Below are 25,436 nucleotides of genomic sequence, written 5' to 3' on the forward strand. Positions count from 1 at the left end.
CTATCAGGGATTCGTCAGGCCGTCACCAACCTCACTCCAATAAATAGGTGATCTGCAAGGTCGTCTATACAATGCCTTATGATAGCTATTGTTATACACAAATTTTGCTAACTTCAAGTGTTTGCTCTAGTCACCTTTACAGTCTAATGCACAAGCTCGCAACATGTCTTCTAATGTCTGGATTATCCTCTCTAACTGTCTATTTGTCTGAGGATGAAAGGTTGTACTAAACTTAGCTTTGTCTCCAAATCCTTCTGCAACTATCCTCAGAACTTTGACGTAAACCTTGGATCTTTGTCAAAAATGATCGATACAGGTACTCTGTGTATCCTAATGATCTCATCTATGTATAAATTTGTGAGACACTCCAAGGTATGATTGATCCTAATCGGTAAGAAGTGCACCAACTTCGTAAGGCAATCTACAATCATCTATATAGCATCGTACTAATGTCTAATCTTGGGTAGTCTCACCACAAAGTCCATGGTGATATCCTTCCAGTTCCACTAGGATATCTCTATTGTCTATATTGGTCCTCCTGATTTTTGATGTTCAATCTTGACATGTTAGTACACTAAGCATGTGACAACATACTCTATAATATCTCTTTTCATCTCGTTCTACCAAAAATTCCTCTGTATATCTTTGAACATATTAGTGCTGCCAGGATGAATGGTATACTTGGATCGATGTGCTTCGTCTAATAGCTTTTTCTTCAATTCTGGATTGTCTGGCACCCATAATTTATGTTCATACTATGCTACCATCTTCTTCTAAGTGCAGATTCGACTTATTTTACTAACAGACTGTTATCATCTTGCTAAACCGTGGATCATCCTTCTGCTTATCAATGATACGGTCCATAAAATCGGTCCTAACAACCATACTAGTGATTCTGATCTTGCCATGCTCAGATCTAAAAGGACTCTACTGAATGAAGTATTCTAAAAGCTTTCACTCACTGCAAATGAGACATAATTCTTCTCTCTTTCTTGCTTAGAGCATCTGCAACTACGTTAGCTTTTTTAGGGTGATAAGAGATAGAAAAATCACAGTTCTTCAGAAGTTTCAACCACCTACGTTGCCTCATATTAAGCTCCTTGTAGGAGAAGATATACTTAAGGCTCTTGTAGTCGGATAAGACTTCAAATTGCTCCCCATACAAATAATGTCTCCATATTTTTAGAGCAAAAACAATTGTTGCCAACTCCAGATCATGTGTGGGGTAATTTCATTTGTGAGTCTTTAACTGTCGAGACACATAAGCTATTATCTTCTCATGTTGCATTAAGACACATCCTAGACCTACTCCTGAAGCATCACTATAAACAACAAAAACCTTTGTGTCCTGATGGGATAGTAAGCACTGGGACTATAGTAAGCCTTCTCTTAAACTCTTGAAAACTCTCTTCACATTGTTGTGTCCTCACAAACTTAACACCCTTCTAAAGTAGCTTGGTCAACGATGTTGCAATCTTAGAAAAATCCTAGATAAACCTTCTGTAATGTCCAGCAAGTTCTATGAAACTTCGAATGTTCGTGACACTCTTTGGTTGCTTCCAATTCAATATAGCTTTCACTTTAGTCGGATCTACTGAAATCCCATCCTTAGAGATTACGTGACCCAAAAACATTATCTGATCCAGCCAAAATTCACAGTTAGAGAATTTGGCAAATAGCTCATGCTCTCTAAGGATCTCTAAAAATAATCCGAAGATGTACATTATGATCTTCTCTGTTCTCTGAGTAAATCAGAATATCATCAATAAAAAAATTCATAAAGAGATATAGATACGGTCGAAAGATCCTATTCATTAAATCCATGAAAGTCGTTGGTGCATTGGTCAACCCAAAAGGCATAACCAAAAACTCATAGTATTTGTATCGAGTTCAGAATGTTGTCTTCTGAATGTCTGACTCCTTAATCCTCAACTGGTGATAGCTCGATTTGAGATCTATCTTAAAAAATACCTTGGTTGCTCTTAGTTGGTCGAATAAGTCATCAATGCATGATAAGGGATATTTGTTCTTGATCGTCATTTGGTTCAACATCTCATAATCAATGCACAAATGCATTGATCTGTCTTTCTTCTTTACAAAAAGAACGGGCGCACCCCATGGTGAAACATTGAGCTAAATAAACCTTTTATCCAACAGTTTCTGAAGTTGCTTCTTCAACTCCTCCAACTCTGTTGGTGTCATCTGATATAGAGCTTTAGATATTTGAGTCATTCCATGCACCAAATCTATAGCAAAATCAATCTCCCATATAGGGTGAATTTCAGGAAGCTCCTTAAAAAATATATCTAAAAATGTTTTTACCACTTTGAGGTCCTCCAACAGAGTTACTTCAAGCTTTAGATTTTTACTCTTGAGAATTTGTGTGAAATGATATGTCTTGATTATTTTTGAAATCTTGAATTTTATTCATGTGAATATGGAAAAATATATGCTTGAGATTTGTATGATGTGAAAATCAATTTTTGAGAAAACCTTGCAACCATGATCATTAGAATCATGCCCAAAAGTAAAGTAGATGAATTGAAGATTCAAATTAAAGAAATTCGGATAGATGTGGTTCATCTAATCAAAAGGAAAATAGAGTTTTGGAAATTTGGATGACTTTAAATAAAAATTGGATTTCCTTTTGAATGAGTATAGTTTTTGGAATAAATGAATTTGGATTTTCTCTAATTGAATTTTGATTTGGATTTCCTCTAATTGAAATTTTGGATTTGGAATTTCTCTAATTAAATTTTGGATTTGGATTTTCTCTAATTGGAATTTTGGATTTGGATTTCCTCTAATTGGATTTTGGATTTGGATTTACTTGATTGAATTTTGGATTTGGATCTACCCAAATAGATTTGGATCTACACAAATGGATTTGGATTTACCCAATTGAATTTTGGATTTGGACTTACCCAAATGGATTTGAATCTACTAAAATGGATTTGGATTTATCCAATTGAATTTTGGATTTGGATCTACCCGAATGGATTTGAATCTACACAAATGGATTTGGATTTACCCAATTGAATTTTGGATTTGGACTTACCTAAATGGATTTGGATCTACTCAAATGGATTTGGATTTACCCAAATGGATTTGGATCTACTCAAATGGATTTGGGTTAAAATAATTGAATTTTTTATTTGGATTTGCCCAAATAGGTTTGGATCTACTCAAATGGATTTGGAGTTACCCAATTGAATTTTGGTTTTGGATTTACCCCAATGGATTTGGATCTACCCAAATAAATTTGGATATACCCAATTGAGTTTTTGGATTTGGATTTAACCCAAATAGATTTGGATCTACTCAAATAAATTTGGATTTATCCAATTGGATTTTGGATTTGGATTTACCCAAATGGATTTGGATCTACCTAAATGGATTTGGATCTATCCAAATGGATTTAGATATACCCAATTGAATTTTGGATTTGGATTTAACCCAAATGGATTTAGATCTACTCAAACGGATTTGGATTTACCCAATTGAATTTTGGATTTGGATTTAAGCCAAATGGATTTGGATCTATTCAAGCAGATTTGGATTTATCCAATTGAATTTTGGATTTGGATTTAACCCAAATGGATTTGGATATACTCAAATAGATTTGGATTTACCCAATTGAATTTTGGACTTGGATTTACCCAAATGGATTTGGATATACCCAAATTGAATTTTGGATTTGGATTTAACCCAAATGGATTTGGATCTACTTAAATGGATTTGGATTTACTTAATTGAATTTTGGATTTGGGTCTACTCTAATGGATTTTGGATTTTGGATTTGGATTTACCTAATTGGATATTGAACTTAGATTTTCTCAAATGTATTTTGTTTTGAATCCTCTCAATTCGATCTTAGATTTGAATCAACTCAAATGGAGTTGAATTCATTGAATTGAAGTTTTGCAAATATGGATTTACTTAAATGAATTTCAAAGAATCTGTATTCACCCAACCACACCTTGAAAAAACGTCAAAAATATTCTACCAAAAGAATCATGTGGTAATATGAGTCTTATACAAATCCTTAGAATGGATTCAATGTGAAACCAACGCACCTTAAGGGTGTTATGCTCAAAGAAATAAGACTAACAAAAATCCTACATCTAATATTTAAAGTGACATGATATTATAAATATTGTCGCCTTGAAAAGAGGCTAGGCATGCCTATACTTAGACCATAGCCAAACGTTGAAAGGAGTTCACATATGCAATCAAAAACTTTATGAACTCAACCCAAGGGCTGGGTGCATTGGCTTAGATATACAACTTATGCTTGAATTATGTACTTGTCTATGCATTAAAGCCAAAATATCATGTGATAATGTATGATGCCTACAAATATAAAAAGGTTAGGCAAGAAAAGTTACATATGACAACTAACGTGCATAAGTAGCACTTGTTACATATAGGCCAGTGATATTGATGTTCATACTTTCATATATGATGTCTTTGTAATATTGTTACACTTAACATAGCATGCTAATTATTGTTGCATTGAGGCATGATAAACATCTCATATGTGTGTGAAATGAATTAAATTGCAAATGATAATAGTGTGTTGTTGAGAGTTGGGTGACTGCACCCCGTGTGTATGAAGTCTCACTATTTGTACTAACTTCCACACATTTAAATTTGATATTACGTTGTCACTAGCAAGGTGCCCTTTCCAAGGGGGCACGTGATTTGGGCTGGGCATAGACCTTGTCATGACATACTACCTTGCGGGGATATGGGGTTGTTGAGCCTTTAAACCTCGTATGACACGAGAACATGACTACTAACATACCTATAATGAAGATGGAGCCGCCCATGTCACCCAGTCACAACAGGTTTACCAAGAGAGAGTAGATGGTACACCTCGAGTGACAAATGTCGCATGTAGAGTTGTATAACTACATGTCATACCCGACTTGAAAAATGAGGAGTAAAGCGTCCTTCATCTTCCATCACTAGAGGCGTGGAAGTCTGGTCACCTGAGGGTGTACCTTAGATATTGCAACAGTAGGGATTACAATCCAATTTACCCATGAACCGATTATCTCTTTCGGTTCTGAGGAAGTTGCGTCATCGGTTAGGGATTCGGGCAGCAAAAGCTACAGCAAATTCACCCTTTGCATAATAAACCCTATAATAACTCTCGTTGTCATGATGACCACCTCTACGTACCTGAAGGAGTAAAACTATTGAAACTTAATACTAACACTGCTAACTTACTAATGTAGTTAGTTGCAATTTATTTTGATTATATTATTGAGATCATAATGTTCATATTAATGTCTCGTTATTACCTTGCTACTGTTATCAACTCATGATCATGACATTTCATATGATTCTAGCATGTTACATACTGCATAATAGATATTGATGCCTTATCATAATGCATGATATTTAATTTTACTTACCTGCTCGCAAGAGTTTGACCATGCTTGTTATGAGGCACAGGTAATGAAGAATGATGGAGTGCAAGAGCTGGATACACGGCGGGACTATGATTTAAACCTCTCTAACTAAGTTCTGATCTTGGAACCCACTTTTGCTTATCTCCTTCTTATGGGATATTTTGATTAAACTTTGATAATGTACAAACTTTGATAACTTGTTATATTTCAATACATTGAATGGTTTTAATTTTTTAAGATTATACAACTTTGTTTCAAACACATTTCTCATCTCTGTAACCCACCGAAATTGTCTGACTCTTTCAAAACCCAAACTATTTCTGCTATGTTATTTTTAAAAAAAAATGAGGTTAAAATTCAAAGTTTTTAAGTTGAAAATTTTGGGGCGTTATAACAGAGTCACTAAGTACCATTCTTACTCTCTCAATAAGCCATAAGAGAATTAATTTTACTTTAATTTTTTAATTAACTCACTTGTTAATCACATCAATGCAAATATGCAACCACGTTCTTGGTTCATATGTAATAATATTTACGGCACTCTATGCATGCTTTTGATTAATCTCTACTATAAAAATTATACAAGTATTGCCATCACTATGTATTTACACACTCAAGGAAAACTAATCATTCATATTTATGCATGCACAATTCAAATATGGCATTTATTCACAATTCAATTCATGTATGCACTTATGTATTTTCAGATCATGCTATCATACACGCATATCATGTATCAATTTGTGTATGCATTCAATCATAGGCATATCAATTGTAAATTTTATGCAATTATACATGACACAAGTACATTCAGACTTTGTCAATTTCATGCCTCATTAGGCTTGTTGTATAATCAGTTTACCTGCATCAAATATCATAATTTATGTTTCATGCATTACTTAACACGAGTTGTCAACTGAAAAAGGCTTAGGCTTAAGAATAAACAAGTGAGGTAAATTCAGACCTCTGTTTTTGTAAAATCAACCAGAAATCACAAAAAATATATTTGACTTTCATCTTTTTGCTAAGTATGCTTTAATATGTTGAAAAAATAACCCAAGAAACATATCTCAATGATCAGGTATATAGAAATTATAAAAAATTTATAACCACATATTATTCTGGAAAAATGATAGACTAGTTTCTGCAATCTATAGAAATTTTCTCAACTTGGGGATTTTTCATGAATTTACTAGTTACTCTTTTAAAAAAAAATATTTTTATAGTATCTCCAACTATATGTTGGATCAATCACATATTTTTCATGATTTTATCTCATCTATTTTGAATAGGTTTTTCAGACTTTCAAAATAATTGGTCAGAATAGCCTTGTAACCAAAGCCAGAAAATTATGCTTTGTTACAGTAGGCCTTTCTTTCTCAAAATAGATTTAAATAAAACAAGATAACATGTTAAAATCAAGCCCCAGATGTGTAGAACATCATGGTAGTTTTATTTAACTTTTTATTCATATTCTATGAGAAACAAAATTATTTCAAAAACTAGTTGAGTCACAAACGAAAACAACAATCTAAGGTTATCAGAACTCTGGATGAAATCATAATCCAAAGGATAAACATGACATTAAACCATGATTCATCATTATAGATGATATTATAATGTGAATATAGTAAATATATAGCAATATTTAGCCATTTTTCATGTTGACCCACCATTAAAATTCATAAATCTCATTAGTAAAACATAAAACAATATGAATCTAATCTTTAATTCATATTTAACACTAATCACATGATGAATAAGCTAAATCATGATATTTCATATTATTGCAAACATGATAATATCAATAATCTCTTTTCTAACATAATATAATCCATTAACATACTCACAACAATCTGAATCAAATAAAAAAACTATTCTACAAAAATTGATTTTGCTTTTTTTAAAACTAGTTTTCTTCAAAAACATTTTTCTCAAAACTGATTCACCAAAATACCATTTTGGGTTTTTCAAAAATCTTTTTCATGTATATCCAATAGCCATAGATGTTCTTAGCATAGATCACATGTAGATCTAAGCTCTGGATCAAAAAGAGGGTATGTTAATGCATCCCAAAATCGAACACCATGTAAGTAAAAATTTTCTACTGAAAATATTTTTTTTATAATGAAACCAACACTTTTTTCATAACATGTACCTCCTTTCGGGCTGGTTTAGACCTTCATCAAGGTAGTTTTAGGTATCTAATGGAGGTCTGGACTACCTTAAAGGTTGGGAGGATAAAGGAGATATAAGGAAGAAGAAAGAAGAGATGCACCTTAACTAAAAGAGGTAGTTTAAATAGTGCTATAGGAGGGGTGTCCCCTCCTATTGGACTTCTATGAAACTTCTAGAGATAGAACCTATCTTGAACAACCTTGGGTGGTTCCCAATAAGGGGGGCATCCCACCCTAGATGGCTCTATAATGAGTCTTCAAACCATATTGAAACTCCTATTTAAAAAGTCTTTTAAACATTTAAGTCTCTTAAGAGTTTTTCTAGAATAAATTACTAATCTTTAATTAAATGTGGGGTCCACTAGGGAGCACCCCACCCTCTCTAGACCCCCCTTGGGTTTAGCTAGAGTTCCTCTTTCATGAGAACTTTAGAAGGTAGATTGGGCCCTACCTAGGTGGAGCTCCTCTAGGGTCCAATCTATGTAATCCATATCTGAAACTCTAGACTGAGTCTAATCTAAAGATCCATGTACCAAATATAAATTTCATATCAATCACTTAAATTAAAGATCAATATCCATACATGAAGTCCAAATCAATATTAGATCAAAATACTAAAATTTGGATCCGAATATGACTCAACCAAGATCCATAAAAGCCATTGGCCACTTCTGAACTTCTATGGGCCACCACGTAGGCATTTGGCACCCCACTAGGTTGGGTGTGACCCTCTAGGTCTCATAAGGGACCTAGTTTGAGTGCAAAACATAGCATGATCAATTTAAAACAACTAAATTATGAACCTTGTCTAAGTTGGAAAACCCAAAATAGAGGTCGGTCATTTTTAAAAATGATATTTTCTAAACTAACCCATAACTGAATTCACCAAATCTGATCTTCTATGAGATCTATGGCTCATAATGGACCTAGCAAGAGTCCTAGTTCAATTTAAAATCTTGAATTTTGCCTAAATTTAACATTATTTTCACCTAAATTTTACTTCAATTTTGCTCAAATTTAAAAGTTAAAATGAAACAAATTCGCAGGTATTACACTAAGCCTAAAAATCCACACAAAGTTTCCTTTGTGTTGGTTTTTAGCAAGTTTTCATTTATTTTCTTTCTTTACTTCTTTACTTCTTTCTATTTAGGAAACTTTAGAAATATCATTTTTTCTAGGCTTTTAACTTACCAATTTTTAAACTTAGTTTCAATATGAAATGCCACATAGGATGGGCCCACATAGGGGTATGCCCCACCCTATGGACTTCTACCATTTTATACAACTTAATTAATTTAAGTTTTTCATTCCATAAAATCCCTATTTAATATTTTACATCATTTTTTGAATTTGAATTTTAAATCCATCTCAAAACCAATTATAATTTAATACAATTGCATTACCTATATATCAAATTAAACCTAAATTCCTCTAAAATCATACTCAATTTTATTTTGATGAAATTTACCAGTTATTTTACTAAAATTGTAATTTTTTTCATAAGTTCAGCTTTGGATCCGAATGTCACTAAAACCAACTTTAATTCTTCATAAAATATCTTTTAAATTTTAACTTAGACTAATTTACATTTATATCTTTTTTTCATAAAAATCATCATTAATATTATTTTATTTATTAAAATGCTCTGAAGAAGAAGGATGGGATGATGAGGTTATGCATCAAGTATAGATGCCTAACCAGGTGACCATAAAGAGTAAGTACCCATTGTCAAGGATTCAAGACTTGTTCGGTCAACTTTAGATGGCCAAGGTACATATGAAATTAAGAATTTCTGAATTTAATACCTTAATTAAGAACATAAAAATTTAGATTTTTAACTAAGTTAATGGTATTTTGAAGTTATTTTGCAAGATCAACTTGTGATGTGGATATCATCAATTGAGAATAAATGATGAAAACATCTTTAAGACAACGTTCAGAACATGTTATGGGCATTATGAGTTCGTAGTTATGCCATTTGGACTCATGAACACCCCAACAACTTTCATGGACCTCATAATGTATTTGAAGGATCTGGAGTAGCACAGAGATCAGTTGAGGATAGTGTTATGAACTCTTAAATAATACAATTTGTATGTTAAGCTTTCTGAGTGTGAGTTTTGGCTCAAAGAGGTTATGTTCTTGGGCCCTGTGATCTTGAAGGGCGAAGTATTTATGGATCCTTTGAAGGTAAGTAATGACTTTAATCAAATTTAGAGATTTAGCTTGGATTTTTTATGATTATAATGAATTCTTAAGATCAATTTTTAGACTTTTGAAGGTGGTGGCAGTTCTGGATTGGAAGCCACCTAAGAATATCAGTGAGATTCATAGTTTTCTAGGTTTAGTAGGTACTATAGGCATTTTATACAAGATTTTTCATGGGTTGCTCTGCCCCATGACCAAGTTGTTATGCAAAGAAACTAAGTTCATATGGGACACCAAGTGTGAGGAGAGTTTCAGGACTCTGAAGGAGAAGCGCTTTAACCTTGTCATCTAGGCAAGGAGGTTTCGCAGTATACACAGACACCTCAGACATAAGGCTAGGAGGCGTTCTTATGCAACATAGAAAGGTGATCGTGTAATGCCCCGAGATTTTCAATCCTTGAAAAATACATGAAAAATTTAAAAAAAATATTTCTTTATTAAAATCATCAATGGAAATATTTTTGAATAAGGGCCAAAAAACCTCAGGCGGATTACATTACACTCAAAATGATTATACTGAATTCAAAAGAGAATAATATGATACAAATAAAATAATTTCATTCCAAAGAAAGGTGTATTATTTTAAATATTACAAAACCAATACAATATCATGTGTCTCAATTCAGTGCCCGAGAAAGGAAAATGATTGGCTCATCAACAGTATTGCAGTATCTCACATTCACTCTGCAACTATATTGTATTTCTTTACTTGTAATCATCTGCCTATAAAAAGGGTTAGACTTGTGAAAGCCTATTAGGGTTCAATACCAATTCCAAGTAAAAGCATAATATTTAACATTTATATTACGGTGTTTTAGATTATATATTTTAGAAACTCAATAGATATGTAGAAAAACATGATTTTGAATATTAATACAGTAAACATAAATTCAGATGTTACCATCAAATGTCATTCAAATGTCACAGTTCATCAACATGTATGCATGCCTTAATTAGAAGAAGGAACATGATTTAAGTATAGTAACACAATAAAATAATTACTGTGAGCAGAAAGATCTTATGTTTCGATATTTAACTCCCACTGTGGATACTCATAGGAGAAACTTTGAGTCAGCTGAGACTATACGGGAGTTTATTATGCTATGTATTTTAATACCACATATGACTAACTGACTCTATGAATCTGTAGTGGAGCGGTTCAATAACTGAGAAAGAAGTTCACCTTAGGCCATACACAAAGATGCGCCCTAACCTTCTGCAAAAGTATGAAAACTATGCACCTAAGATTCATCTATGGTAGATCATATTCCATATCTCTAATGGCTAAGGAGGTCAAGTCATTACCACTCGAAAGCCATATTAACAACAATATCCATCGGAGTTTATACCTCCTACTCTCTCCAAGGTAGGCCTAACTCTAAGTGGGAAATAGGGAGTTTATTTTTTCTTAGTAAGTGTTTTATTACTGTGTCTACCTCTTATGGGCAATCCAGGGCATTGATGGCTTGCATATGCCAACTGGATAGCTAATGTTTTATGAAACAGTTATATGTTCCTTCCCATTCAGTGAAAGCTCTATATACATGAGTCTGTGTCTGTGAAGGCATATGCCACTTTAGGTGTGTGTGTGGATTATCTTGTCTTTTATTGTTGTTCTGACACTCTTGGCCTTTTTGAGCACTTTGCCTATTTAGGTGGATCACAAATATCTAATTTGACATGCATACAACCAACATATCATAAGTTCCATGCTTTTCAACATAGATAACATGTCTTACATCACACATCATTTAAATTGAATTACAAAGGTTTCTCAAACCTTGACTCAATTTTGAGCCATAATTTTCTCATGCATGCTCATAGATAATAGCCCTTACGTTGTTACTTATATGCATGGCTCGTAGGGTTTTATGGACCCTAGCAATATGATCGAACTATTTATTTATTACACATAAATCATGATTTTTACTTGAATGATTGCATGTGAGCATAGAATAGTACATGTGAGCATGAAACAATGTATGCGGACACATTTCCTTGTATGATATTTATCTTTCTTGTAAAATCACTTGTAAAATATTTACCCTTTTATAAACATTCACTTTCCTCATAAAATATTTATTTTCTTGTAAAAACACTTTTTTCTTTGTAAAGTAATTTTCTTCGTAAAGTACTCATAAAACATCATTATCCGAATTTTATTCAAAATATTGTTTACTTCAAAAATTCACAATGATGCATAGAATAATCACATAAATTTAATAAATGATTACATACATTACATATCAAAGCATTAATTGAATAAAATAATTGATCATAAAGTTAAACATTATAATTTTATAGGCATTTGGTAGGAAGAGACCCTACTTAGGAATACTTGTCGATAGAAGCAGAAAACTCTCAAAAACAACCCAGGATAATTTTTCTCCAAAAATATTGTGAAGGCTTCGACGATTCCTCTGAGGGCGTAACTTTGTCGACGAAGGTTGGCAAAATTAAACATTGTTGGGCTAAGCTAACTTGGGCAGAACTTAGCTAGGGTGGAGAAAGGTGGAGCCAAGCTGAGTCAAACCTAGTTGGGTTTTGGTCAAACCGAGTGCACTTAGGAGGAATAGGTAGGTCAAGGCTTAGAGAGGAATAGGGTTGGGGCTAGAGACTAGGCCAATGCTCAAGGGAGAAGTTGGGTTAGGGATAAATCAAGTTTGGTGTATGAGAGGGTTGAACCTAGTAGGTTTGATCAAACCTAGACTGAACCAAGAGGGGAGACAGGCTAGGTCTAGGGAAGATGGGGGTTGGGAAGAGACTAGGATTAGTTAGTTCAAGATAAAGGAGATAGGTATAGCTAGGTATCTGGTGCATCTTAGGATGATTGGGTTAGGTAGGTCAGCACCTAGTGGAGACGAGTGGACCTAGTGGGCTACGATGGAGAGGTTAAGGGTCTAGGAGAGAGAGAGAGAGAACCATCACAAGGTGGTGCCAACTAGGGGGAGGGAGTATGGGAGAGAGGTCTAGATGGAATGAGGAAAAAGAGATGAGAGAGGGTATTTATAAGGGGTAGAGAGGGAGGAGAGGCAGCCAAGTGGCAAGAGCCACTTTCCACTTGGAGAGACCAAGGGGGGGGCACCTTTCCCTTTACAAAACCATGGGCTGACCCATGGTTGAAAAAAGTGGGTTTGGGCCTTGGGTAAGCCCCAAATCTAGTCCAAAAAGGTGAGCCAATCGGACCTTGGTCTGGTCGGTTTAGTTAAGATTTAGTTTGGTTCATTTATTTAGAGTCTAGTTTTCTTTTTTAATTAGGTTCCTAGTAAAAATTTTATTTCACATCTAGGTTAGTCTATACTAAAAGGTATGGTTTTAAATAAAAAGGAGTTTTATGGGTTTTGACTAAATTTGGTAACCAAGAATTTGGACAACTATGACCTTCACGTCATATTTGTTCCTAATATTCGATAAAATTATCACTATGCCCCCAAAACTTGCCAGGAGCGTTCTAAATGTGTTATAACTTTGATTTTTGTTAAATCACAACCATTCTTCTTAGAATTTTGATATGAATGCAATCCCACATTTAAAATTCTAAAAATAGATAAAAAAATGTTATGATTTTTCCCTTAATCTCTTTTTTCTCTAGGATGGCACGTATATGTATATATATACCTTTATATAGTTTTGACTCAAACGTGTTAAAACAAGAAACTCATTCCTTTTCATTTATTCAAAAACTTTATGCATATCACAGATCACATATGCTTCTCGACAGTTGAAGGTCCATGAGAGGAACTACCCTACTCATGACCTAGAGTTGGCAGTTGTGTTGTTCACTTCAAAGATTTGGAGGCACTACTTGTATGGTGAACATTTTGAGGTATTTAACAACCGCATGAGTCTCAAGTACCTTTTCATGCAGAAAAAACTTAATATGAGGCAGCACAGCACAGATGGCTTAAATTCATGTTTGCCTACCACCTAGGGAAGAAAAATATAGTGGCAAATGGCCTTAGCCATAAAAAGAGCAGTGTTCAACTTACCTGTAACTCACACAAAGTTTGTATCCAAACTTTATATCCTTAATTTTGTTGTGATTGGATTTTAAAATAAAGTCCTTTCATCATAAGTTGTTAAAAAAATGATCATATTTTTTTGTTAGATTTTTTGGGGCATTATATAATTGGTATCAGAGCCAAGAGTTTAATTTTGAGAAAGAATTTTGTTTTAGTGTGAAAATAGAATTAATAGCAAAGCCAAACTTAAAATTTGAGTTTATGCTTTGATTGAGACTCTAGGATAATGAAAAAGACTGGTTTGTGGCCATACAACAATCCAACCTCGCTAAATAAGTATGTTCTAACTTGTTATTTGAATTTGATAAGTTTGTTATGCTTACTTGTACATGCTTGAATATATGTGTTATTATAAACTTAGAAACAATATTTCTAGGGTAATACAAAATCGATCTGATTGTGATATCTAAGTCAACTTATGTTAGCTATTTTGTTAGTATAGATAGATAACATAGCAAGGTAGGTATTACGATATGATGGATACTCTGAACAACCTAGTTGGGGTCATGTCTCATTTTGTTGCCATGCAAACCATGAGAGACAACCTACAATAGGTTGTTGAGGACCGATAAGTTGTACGTGGTGGTATCACCTACAAGAAATTCATGGACATGAATCCACCAGCATTTTTTGAGAAGATGAATCCAAAAATAGATGAAAACTAGGTGCAGGAGATTGAGAGGATCTTCCGAGTGTTGAAGGTTCCCGAAGATTGTAATGTTAGTTTTGGGAGTTAGACTCAAATAACAGGCTAAAAAATGGTAGGAGACCATATATGAGGCCTGCTTCTACAACGGACCCATGATCTGGGCCCAATTTTTTGAGGTCTTCAATGTTGCTTATTTTCTCAAGAACGAGCGGGCAAAGAAGATGCAGAAGTTCTTGGACCTATAAGAAGGGACGATGATGCTATCGAAGTATGTGACAAAGTTCTGGGCATTGGAACATTATTGTCCCAATGTCTATGTGACCAAGGAGTAACAAGCGATAACTTTGCCAGAGGCCCAAAGCAATAATTGAAGGTCAAGCTATACACACGAGGGCCAAAGTCCCTAGACGAGGCCATAGAGATGGCGACACTCCTTGAGGATGACTAGAACAACGGGCATAAGCCACAATGGCAGAAGTCGGGTCAGGGCAACAATGGCAACTCTCAGAAGAAAAGTTTAGTGGAAAAAAGTTCACACCACCCACCAAGAGGCACAAGCAAAACAACATAAATAAGCCGCAACAGCGACATAATGAGTGTTGCAAGAGATGTCAGTGATTCCACCATGGATAGTTGTGTTCACATGAGACAGGTGATTGTCTTCACTACGAGAAAACTGGGATTCTGAATAAAGTATAAATTGTGTGAATACATACGTGGAACAGCAGGCCTAAGCTACAGTGGCAGAAGTTGTGTTAGGGCAGTAGTGGCCACTCTTAGAAGAAGAAGTTTAGCGAAAAAAGGTTGACACCACCTTTCAAGAGGCACAAGTAGAACAACGAAAACAAGCCACAATAGCAACAGAATGAGCGTTGCAAGAGATGTCAGTGATTCCACCACAGATAGTCGTGTCCGTGCGAGATGAGTATTTTTTACTACAAGAATATGAGGCTTTTGAATGAGGTACAAATTGTGTGAACATGTGTGAATGCATGCCCTAATATGATAAACAAATTAAGAGTTTTGTCATGTTCTAAATGTTCATGCATTGAGTTGTTTGCATGTTCGAATTAGTGTATGCTATAGACTTGCATATTAGATTGTAATTGCTACACTATATTACATATAGATTGTAACTGTTATACTGAATTACATGTAGATTGATTTGGTTAATCTGAATCTGCTATTAATCATGAATGACTTCATTAATTACTTGTTAATAGCATGTTGATTGTTTAGGTATATTGTTAACAATTGCATGTATGTTGTATGTTAGACTGTATATGTGTTCTTTATTAACCTTACCCTACTCAAGCTTGAAATGAGTTTAAACCCAATATTTTTACACAGATGTAGAATAAGGTACTCGCGAATGGCGGGATGTTGTGGGTCACTAACCTGTCCTTAGTCTTGGGAAAAACATTGTTTTGCTTGTCTTAGATTTTTTTAACATTGATTCATTTATTGGTTTAGTTTCTTTGTTAATGACTTGATAATTCAATTTATGAATGGTTTGTTAACTTATATTTGTATTTGTAATAATAGACTTGTAGTTATGGTAGACCTGGACCCAATGTCCAATATAGTAATTAGTGTCAATTACGAGGCGGTTCAACTTACCTGTAACTCGCCCAAAGTTTCTATCCCAACTTTGTGTCCTTAATTCCAATGTGATTTGATTTAAAAATAAAGGCCTTTCAGCATAAGTTGTTTTTAAAAAAATAGCCGTATATTTTTGTTAGATTTGTTTGGCATTACATGATCTCACCCCCAAACCCTTAAAGGGAAACAAGGCCACTATATTGTCAAGGTTAGCCATATGACAGCTAAGGTACCATTTGGACGATAGGAGCAAAAATTGAGTTTTGAGAAAACCGAGGTTTTGCTTCAAAACTTGGTTTTTTTAACTCGTTTGGGTCATTGATACTTAAGAGAAATTTTTAAATACCCCCAAACGTTTTGGCTTAATTCATCTACACCCCAAACATTTCAGTCTTTGCAAATGCCCACCAAATTTTTACTTGGGTTAATCAAATGACCCCAATCATAAGCTAATGTTGGGTTGTTCTTTGGTTAACCTAACTCATCGGCATGGTTGATTTGCTAGAAATTGATACTTGGATTATGTTTTTTGATAAAAAACATGATTTTTTAAGCATCCACTATTTTTTAAAATTCTAGACCATTGATTTTTAACTCTTATAAAAACCTAATTATGTGTCATAGTGAGTTTATTCCTATAAAATTAAGCATGTAGATCACATCTCTATGATTAGAGGTTCCAATAATTGTTAGGTTGAGTGGCTTATGACAATCTAAATATATAATTTTTTTCAAAAAATAATCAATAGTAAGGTTCATGGTATAGTGGTTCGACTAGGTTCATATTAGGAATGTCAATGGTTCAATATCATGATAAGCAATAAACTTTGACAGCCTTATATATTTTATTTTCCTAGTTATAGAGGTAAAATGATAACCTAAAAACAACCCAACCTTAGTTTATGATTGGTTAAACGTTTTGGGGTATTTGAAAATTTTTCTTAAAAAAAAAAAAGTCTGGCCAATTTCTTGACCAAACGGTCAGGAAATGGCACGCATGAAATGTACCATCCCAGCCATTTCCCAGCCGGTTGCTGGCAGAAAAATAGCGGAAATATTTAAAAAAAAAAATACTTTCAGGCCATTCGGTAATAGTGTCGCCCAAGCTATGTGATATCAACTTTCAAAATATTTAGGGTATTATAATCAATTTGTCATTTCATTTTTAGATTACATAAACGGAAAAAGCAGACAGGACGAGTTGGTCATAAACGAAAAATAATAGACGTAACGAGAGAGAGAGAGAGAGCACCAACTGCTCTTGGTCAGTTGGTCATCATCTCACTCATTATATTTCTCCACGCCCCTCAACCTTCTTCTCCCGTCGTCATGGTCTCTTCCTCTCTTCACTGACCGCTCGCTTGCCATATTGGTGGTAGGAGGAAGAGAAACAGCGAAGGTTGGTGGTGGGGGTTCAGTCGCCAGAGAAGATGACGGGGCCAGCGAAACAGGACGAGTTCGTACCTCATCCGGTGAGGGAGCAACTCCCAGGAATCGAATACTGCATCACTAGCCCTCCCCCTTGGCGTAAGCCTCTCTCTCTCTCTCATGAAATCTGAAGTTGCTGTTCCTACATCTTCTCGTGTTTCTGTCTTCTTTTGATTGGCCTCCTTTACAATATCCGCTCTTTTTTCAGAACCATTTGCAAGGTTTAGGATCTCCCTTCTGTGGACCTTCTCGTTTGGTTTTTGGAAAATTTTGATAGTTGGGTGGAAATCTGATCGTCTTTTTAATGGTTTCTTTTTCTTTTTTGTTGTCTTCATGGTTCCTTTTTATTTATTTATTGTATTTTTTTAACTATAGATATTTCAGCTTATGGTTGTCCAAGCACGACTTGCGTGTATTTCAAAATCGTTTGTGGTTTCTGCAGTATAATTTGTGCATGGTGTGCGTCTCTCTCTCTCTCTATCTATCTATATATATATAGTCACTAGAACATGAGAACTAATGTGTGTACCGTGATTTTCATGGATTATTTGTTCTTTTCTCTTGAATCTAACCGTACGGATGTGATCTACATGCTTGGTTTTATAAGAACCCTCCCTTGAATCATCCTATTTTGATGCATAAACAAGATTCTTTTAAGGCTTTTAAATCAATGGCTCATAATCTTCGTAAATATTCAAGCATTAAAAAATAGCATATTTTCATAAAAAATACACGATCCAATGGTTGATTCTTAGCAAATTCACCATGCCAAGCACATCCACATGGTTGGATTTGCAAAAAAAGTGTTGAAAATGCCCATATTTCTAGTTCTCATATTCTAGTGGCTGATATATATATATATATATATATGAGTAATTAGAATATGAGAACTAATGTGTAAACCGGGATTTTCATGGAGTTTTTGTTCTTTTCTCTTGAATCTAACTGTGCAGATGTGATCTACATGCTTGATTTTTATAAGAACCGGCTCTTGAATCATCCTAGGTTGATGCATAAACCAGATTTTTTTAAGGCTTTAAAATCAATGGCTCATAATCTTCACAAATATTCAAGCATTCAAAAATCACATTTTTTCATTGAAAATACACGATCCAATGGTTGATTCCTAGAAAATTCACCATGCCAACAAGCACATCCACATGGTTGGATTTGCAAAAAGGATGTTGAAAATGCCCACATTTCTAGTTCTCATATTCTAGTGACTATATATATATATATATACTTTGTGTTCAAAAACATATATATCTTTGGGTATATTTCAAAATCATTTGTAAATTCTGCAATATACTTTGTGTTCTTGCACTCTGTTTCTTTTTTCCTAATTTTCCTTTTCTTTTTGTGGTTCTTTCTTTGGGTTCAACAGATTAATGGTTTTTCTCTAATCTGGGATATTCTATTTGCAGTTGAAATTAGGGAAATTCTCGTGACAGATTGATTCTATCTCGCTCTGGTGTTCTTCTTCCCTTTTTGTTTTAAAAGATTTTCACTGCCACTAAGTCTCCATACTGTCAAATTACCCTTAATTGCTTTGATATAATGATGGAACACCAAGCATTTCTAAGGTTGCTTCTCGAGCATTTTTTTAGTTGACTGGATGCGTATTGCCTCTTCTTTTCATGCCCTTTTGCCAAATTAAACGATAATCTGATCCTGTGGATTATACTGCACAGATGAGGCTATCTTTCAGGGTTTTCAGCATTACCTGGTGATGCTCGGCACGACCATCCTCATACCCTCAATTTTGGTTCCTCAAATGGGAGGTGGCAATGTAAGGAAAAGCAAGAGACTCTACTCCTTGATCTCATGATTCCCTTCATCTGATTGTTTTTTGTTGCTTATGTGAACTTCACTGTACTATTTGATTTGCAAAGTATGAGAAGGCCCAAGTGATTCAGACCTTGCTGTTTGTAGCTGGGTTGAACACTTTACTTCAGTCCTTCTTTGGGACCCGGCTGCCTGCGGTTATTGGTGGATCTTACACTTTTATTCTCCCTACAATTTCAATTATCCTTGCTCGTCGATACAGCTATATCATCGATCCAGATGAGGTAATTTTTCTATATGCTGTGGAGTTTTTTTTCATTTATTAAATTATTGTGTTCGTTCGATCAAATTCGATATACATATTGGGTACTGAGAAATTTTTATGGTGTTGATTATTAGAGGTTTTATAGGACCATGAGAGCAATTCAAGGGGCACTTATTGCAGCCTCTAGTTTTCAGATAATTCTTGGAATTACTGGGCTTTGGAGCATTGTGATGAGGTTGTTTCATTAGTTAACATAATAAACATGCATTGGATTTATAAGTGTCTTAACCATACTTTTGATAATTTGATGTTAACTGTTGTTTGTAGGTTTCTTAGCCCTCTTTCATCTGTGCCACTTGTTACTCTTGCTGGGCTTGGGCTTTATACCCTGGGTTTTCCTGGGGTCAGTCTTCTAACCTTTCACAATGTAACTGTTGAGTGATGTAAATGATGAAGATTTTCTTGATTTATTGTAAACAAAACATTAGAATGACTGTCTTGCTCTTGCATTCCTAATTGATAAAATTTCAATTAGAATTTTTTGTATAGTATTGACGATATTCCATATGTTTTAGCTCTTTTGCATTCACATAGAAATTGTTCTTTCTAACAACTAGTTTACAGGTTGGAAAGTGTGTTGAAATTGGGCTTCCAGAGATAATCCTGTTGATTGTCTTTACACAGGTAAAATGCTATTTGTATGACCTAACTGTGACCTTTTATTTTTCTGATTTTGATCCTTATGGATTAAACATATTTGTGAGTAGCAAAGAGCTGACTTTTCACTTGTTAGCAAGTTAAATGGTATCATGTCAATAATCCAAATTTGCATGAACTTCCTTGCAGTATATCCCTCATATTGGAGGAAGGAAGGGCATTATGAGTCGTTTTGCTGTTGTACTTTCTATTGCGATTGTTTGGCTTTATGCTCATATTTTAACAGTCTCTGGTGCATATCGGCATAGACCTGCTCGAACTCAATACAACTGCCGTACCGATCGCGCTGGACTTATCCATGGTTCTCCCTGGTAAACCATTCTTTTATATTACATTTCTATATTGTATTAAGTCCAGCAAGCAGATGGTTACTTCTCCCATATCTTTTCCTTAATGTTTATCACAAATTTTCCTTTTCAACCAGTTAGCGCTTTAGTTTATACAGGCTACACTATTTATTATGGCCAAGTTTATGTTTAATATTTTATTAAAATTTACTTTTTGTTTTTCTGATTTTCTCCCTTTATCAAGCACTAAAATATCTCATAAGCTCTCATCATTTTGCTTGCATAATAGAAACTTGGATTTGGCTGTGGCCTGCGTGACTGCTCGATTAACTGTTCTGGTTTATGCCTCTGCAGCATCTATTTACTCTATTATGGAATTTGATAGTGGTTTTGACTTCATATGAGATTAGAACTTGATAGGGATTGAGCTGTGATAGTTATGCTAGGGTGGCCCACTAGTGTTTGCCATTTCTTTTCTTTGGTGATCATGTTCTCTATAGCAGAAAACCTCAATGTATTCATTTAAACTAATATCTACTTTTATAATTGACTATTTGCCAACTCTAGTACATGCAGATGCTAATATATAAAGACGACTGGGTCAGTATGAGTTTATAAGCTGATTTCCATTAGTTTTTCACAGTTAGTCATATGGGCTGCTTGTGTATCTTGTTGATAACTGGTCTTTGAAGAGACTCAACCTGATTTCAATTCTATAGTTCAAATTCATGTTGTGGATTTTCATGATTGACTCACTTGCACCACTCTTATTGATGAAAATGAAAAATCTTATTAGTTATTTCCTAACTCTCATCCTTTGAGCTTTGCTGGCATTTCTCATCTTTGTATAGGATAAGAGTTCCATATCCATTTCAATGGGGCCGACCAACTTTTGATGCTGGTGAAGTTTTTGCTATGATGGCTGCTTCATTTGCAGCACTCATTGAGGTTGGTTTTCTGCTCTTTTTGTTTTTTGTTTTTAACTGTGATTCTTTTATTGAACTCATGCCAATTACAAATTTATTTCTTATCAAAGTTAAGTTCAAAAATTCTATGAATCACTGGGTTATGTGTTCCTTGAAATATGGCTTGTAAAAATTCATTCACTTGTTTGATTGGATTTGGGAAGAGAATTTTATAAAATATGTCACTGTTCCAAACATCACACTGTACATCAAAAACTGAAAAGTAAGCGTATAAAGTTTATAGCATTCTGTCAGCTGTGCTAGACATTAATGCTACCATTTACTTGGTGTTAGCATGTAACAAGTGGGTTTTTGTTTCTGCTAATCGTACATGCTGCAGATGATATTCTTTTTGCACCTGAATAATTTCATCTTTTTTCAAATTTGAATTTTTACCAGCTTAAAAATGTACCTAATAGGTTCAATCAAGTGATTCTTGGCCAGGGATGAAGATTGTTTTAGAAATATGGGAAGAATGAAACTATTCTAGATATATGGAAAACTGTTTTAATTGAAATTTGAGGAGTGCATCTTTCCTTGATAATTTACTTGGAAAAAATGATTGTTTCTTTTATATATACAAGTTTACTAAAAATTTTGGGTCTATTTTTCTTTAGTCCACAGGCACCTTTATTGCTGTTTCAAGGTATGCGAGTGCGACTCCTGTACCACCTTCTGTGTTTGGTCGTGGTGTTTCCTGGCTGGTAATAAGTCAATCATTTAACACTTGTTCTCATGTCTTTCGTGCTTGGTGCCTTCTCAAATTTATAAGTTACCTTAACACAGGGAGTAGGTATTTTACTGGATGGAATGTTTGGTACAGCAAATGGTTCTACAGTATCAGTGTAAGACATGGCAGCTCTTAAAAAAACTTGATTTTTTTAATTGTGAAAAGCTTGATAAATAGAGAATGTCCACAGTGAGAATGCTGGCTTATTGGGAATGACACGTGTTGGGAGCAGAAGAGTAGTTCAAATATCAGCTGGATTTATGTTGCTCTTTTCAGTTCTTGGTAAGTTACTACAGGTTGTCAAAGCAACATTATTTTGCCTACTTAATTTTTTTGTTTGCTCTGGTGGCAGGAAAATTTGGAGCACTTTTTGCTTCTATTCCCTTGCCTATTTTTGCAGCACTATACTGCATCTTCTTTGCATATGTGGGTAAGTGTTGTTTTTTATCATGTATGTGCATTTCATTCATTTGTACTTTATACATTGTTTGGAATTTCAAGCTAAAGGATCTGCCAAGATGATTGCTTCTTTCATGCCATTTTTTGTTTATATGAGGTGGCTGAATGATCGAGTAAACATGGGTTAGAAATTTAAACCAGTGATGACAAATGGAAAAGCAATTGATCAGTTCCTAGAAAGAGTTATTAGTCACTGTATTTTGACTTATGGAGTTGAGAGTGGAGAACCTCTTGGAATTTATTTCGTGCTATATGTAATTTTATAGAATGCATCCTACACATATTTTGACTACGGTAAACTGTCACTTTTGTTTCTTGAAACATGTCATCTTTTGGTTTTAATAATTGGTTGATGTTTTGGTTTGTTGAAGCATCTAGTCTTTTTCTTTTCTTAATATATTGGATATTACTTTTCTTTATTCCAGCTACTATTAGGTTGTTTTATCTTGCACTTCATCCATTGTCATCAAGTTTTTAAAACCCAATGACTTGTGAGTCGACCCAGCACAGATTGACTTGTGCTCAGCTGAGTCATCTCGGTGACTTGGGCAAGTCATGACAAATTTATATTTTATATTATGTAAATATATGTATATAATATGTTTATTATATTTTATATTACTAATATATGTATATTTGTCCTTCTAAATGTAATAGATAGTATACATAGAGTGGGAGAACTTTCTTTCTTTGTATATATTGTATGTAAAATATATAATATGTGCATGTGTGTGCACCTCTCTCTCTCTCTCTCTCTCTCTCTCTCTCTCTCTCTATATATATATATATATATATATATATATATATGTGTGTGTGTGTGTGTGTGTGTGTCTGCTACAATCGATTGTACATCCAATCTAGTTGGGCACTTCACGATGCATCATTTTGACTCAATCTAACCTCATAGATGTGTGGTCACTTTAGTGGGAATCTTGAAATTCCTTGGATTGTGTTTTTATGGTGGAGAAACATTTTCTTTCAAGAGGGAAAATGTGGTGCATTCACGGTCGTTGATTTTTGCATCGCTGGAAAAACCTGTACACACACTGGATCCTGGCTATCCAGAACCCGATCTCTACTAAACAGAGCATGGGGCCTTTAATTGGGTTAACCTAGTCTGGATCATTCACTGGGTTAACCCAGTGAGAGGCTGATACAGGCTGAGTCAACAGTCACTGGGTCGACCTGGCAAGTCTTCGGACATTTTATATAGAAGTGGAGGCAATTAACAGATGAATTATTATGTAAACAGTTTTTATTAATTGAAGATTTAATGGTTTTACCAGTAATGCTATTTGTTTCTTACTTGCTAAATATGAGCAAGCCTACATGAACACCTGCCCGTATGTTCATTCTTGCAGAAACATGTGTATGTTTCTCTTTAAGTACCTTAAAGAAAGACTGATCCCCCGATTTTCCTTTTCTTTCATGTAATTACTTGTATTCCATGTTTTTTGCTCTGTGGCTGACTTTACTATAACATGGGAGCAGCTTCTGTGGGTCTGGGCTTCCTTCAGTTCTGTCACCTCAACAGTTTTAGGACAAAATTTATTTTAGGGTTCTCGTTGTTCATGGGATTATCAGTACCCCAGTACTTCAATGAGTATACTTCAGTTGCTGGCTATGGTCCGGTTCACACGCATGCAAGATGGGTATGGAGTTTTCATCAGAGCCTTACCTTTTATTCTACACTTACAATTTGCAATCTGTTTCCGTTAAATCAGCAGTGGTTTTATTCACTCGTTTTCTTGCAGTTTAATGACATGATCAACGTGATTTTCTCATCACCAGCAACCGTGGGGGGTATCGTTGCTTATTTATTGGACTGCACGTTGCACCGGAAGGATAGCTCCACAAGGAGAGATAGGGGTTGGCATTGGTGGCAAAAATTCAGATCATTTAAGGATGATGCACGGAGTGAGGAGTTTTACTCGCTTCCCTACAACCTTAACAAGTATTTCCCTTCTGTCTAGACGGAGTCAATCTTGGTTATTGGTTATACAACAACCCACCACCATCCTTTTATTATTATGATATATTTTGAGAATTCATCATTTTTAGTATGACTATTGTATCTCATGATGCTCAAGCTGGACAATGTTGCTGGTTCTAGAAACCATTATACTGATATTTGACAGAAGTAACGGCCCTCTTCTGCTTGTTCCTGATTTTGATTTCTAGAGGATAAAAAAGGTTACTCTGTGCCCCTATATATAAGACTCAAGTCTTATTGCCTACAATAGTTTTTTCATGATTAGATACGGGTCCTCAAAAGAATTTGATAGTTGTTCAGGCAGCTGGAAATATTTGATTCTTGTATAATTGTAGAATATCAGTAGGTATTTTGCTACGAGTAAATTCATGTTTCTTAAAAGAGCCATCAGTCGGTTAGTTAGAGATGATTGGCCGCAAAATTGTTGAATGGAGTTCACAATAACGTTAACAATTTGTGATTGATTGTGGAAGCTCTTCTATTGCTTTCACTGTATTGGCTTTTTATGATACCGGGATACGTTAAAATGGGTGACCAAGACACGCCAAAATGCAGTCACATATATTTCTCTTAATTTTTTTTCATGTTTATTTTTTTGCGGTTTTCTTAATAATTAATCTTGACTTTAGACCTTTTGTAAGTATAAAACACGTAACCATGACCCCATAGAAGCGCCCATCTGTGTGCGTGAGTTGAGTGTTGATTGATCCAATGGAGATGACAATGACT

The 25,436-nt window shown here is 34.6% G+C and overlaps 1 protein-coding gene across 1 annotated transcript; it reads left to right on the forward strand.

The window, feature by feature from the left end:
- The first annotated feature begins 17,396 nt into the window (after positions 1-17,396).
- On the forward strand, positions 17,397-24,921 carry LOC149837398 (nucleobase-ascorbate transporter 7-like). Its single transcript, XM_090007361.1, has 14 exons — positions 17,397-17,605; positions 19,198-19,295; positions 19,399-19,575; positions 19,691-19,791; positions 19,884-19,959; positions 20,181-20,240; positions 20,403-20,584; positions 21,412-21,508; positions 22,143-22,229; positions 22,312-22,370; positions 22,446-22,537; positions 22,608-22,685; positions 24,206-24,366; positions 24,469-24,921. The coding sequence occupies exons 1-14, from the start codon at positions 17,509-17,511 to the stop codon at positions 24,685-24,687; spliced, it is 1,584 nt and encodes a 527-aa protein (XP_089863487.1). The 5' UTR covers positions 17,397-17,508; the 3' UTR covers positions 24,688-24,921.
- The last annotated feature ends 515 nt before the right edge of the window (positions 24,922-25,436 follow it).

Source organism: Nuphar pumila, chromosome 5 (genome assembly GCF_984573655.1).
Source record: "Nuphar pumila chromosome 5, dmNupPumi1.hap1.1, whole genome shotgun sequence".
In the NCBI taxonomy this organism is placed as follows: Eukaryota; Viridiplantae; Streptophyta; class Magnoliopsida; order Nymphaeales; family Nymphaeaceae; genus Nuphar; species Nuphar pumila.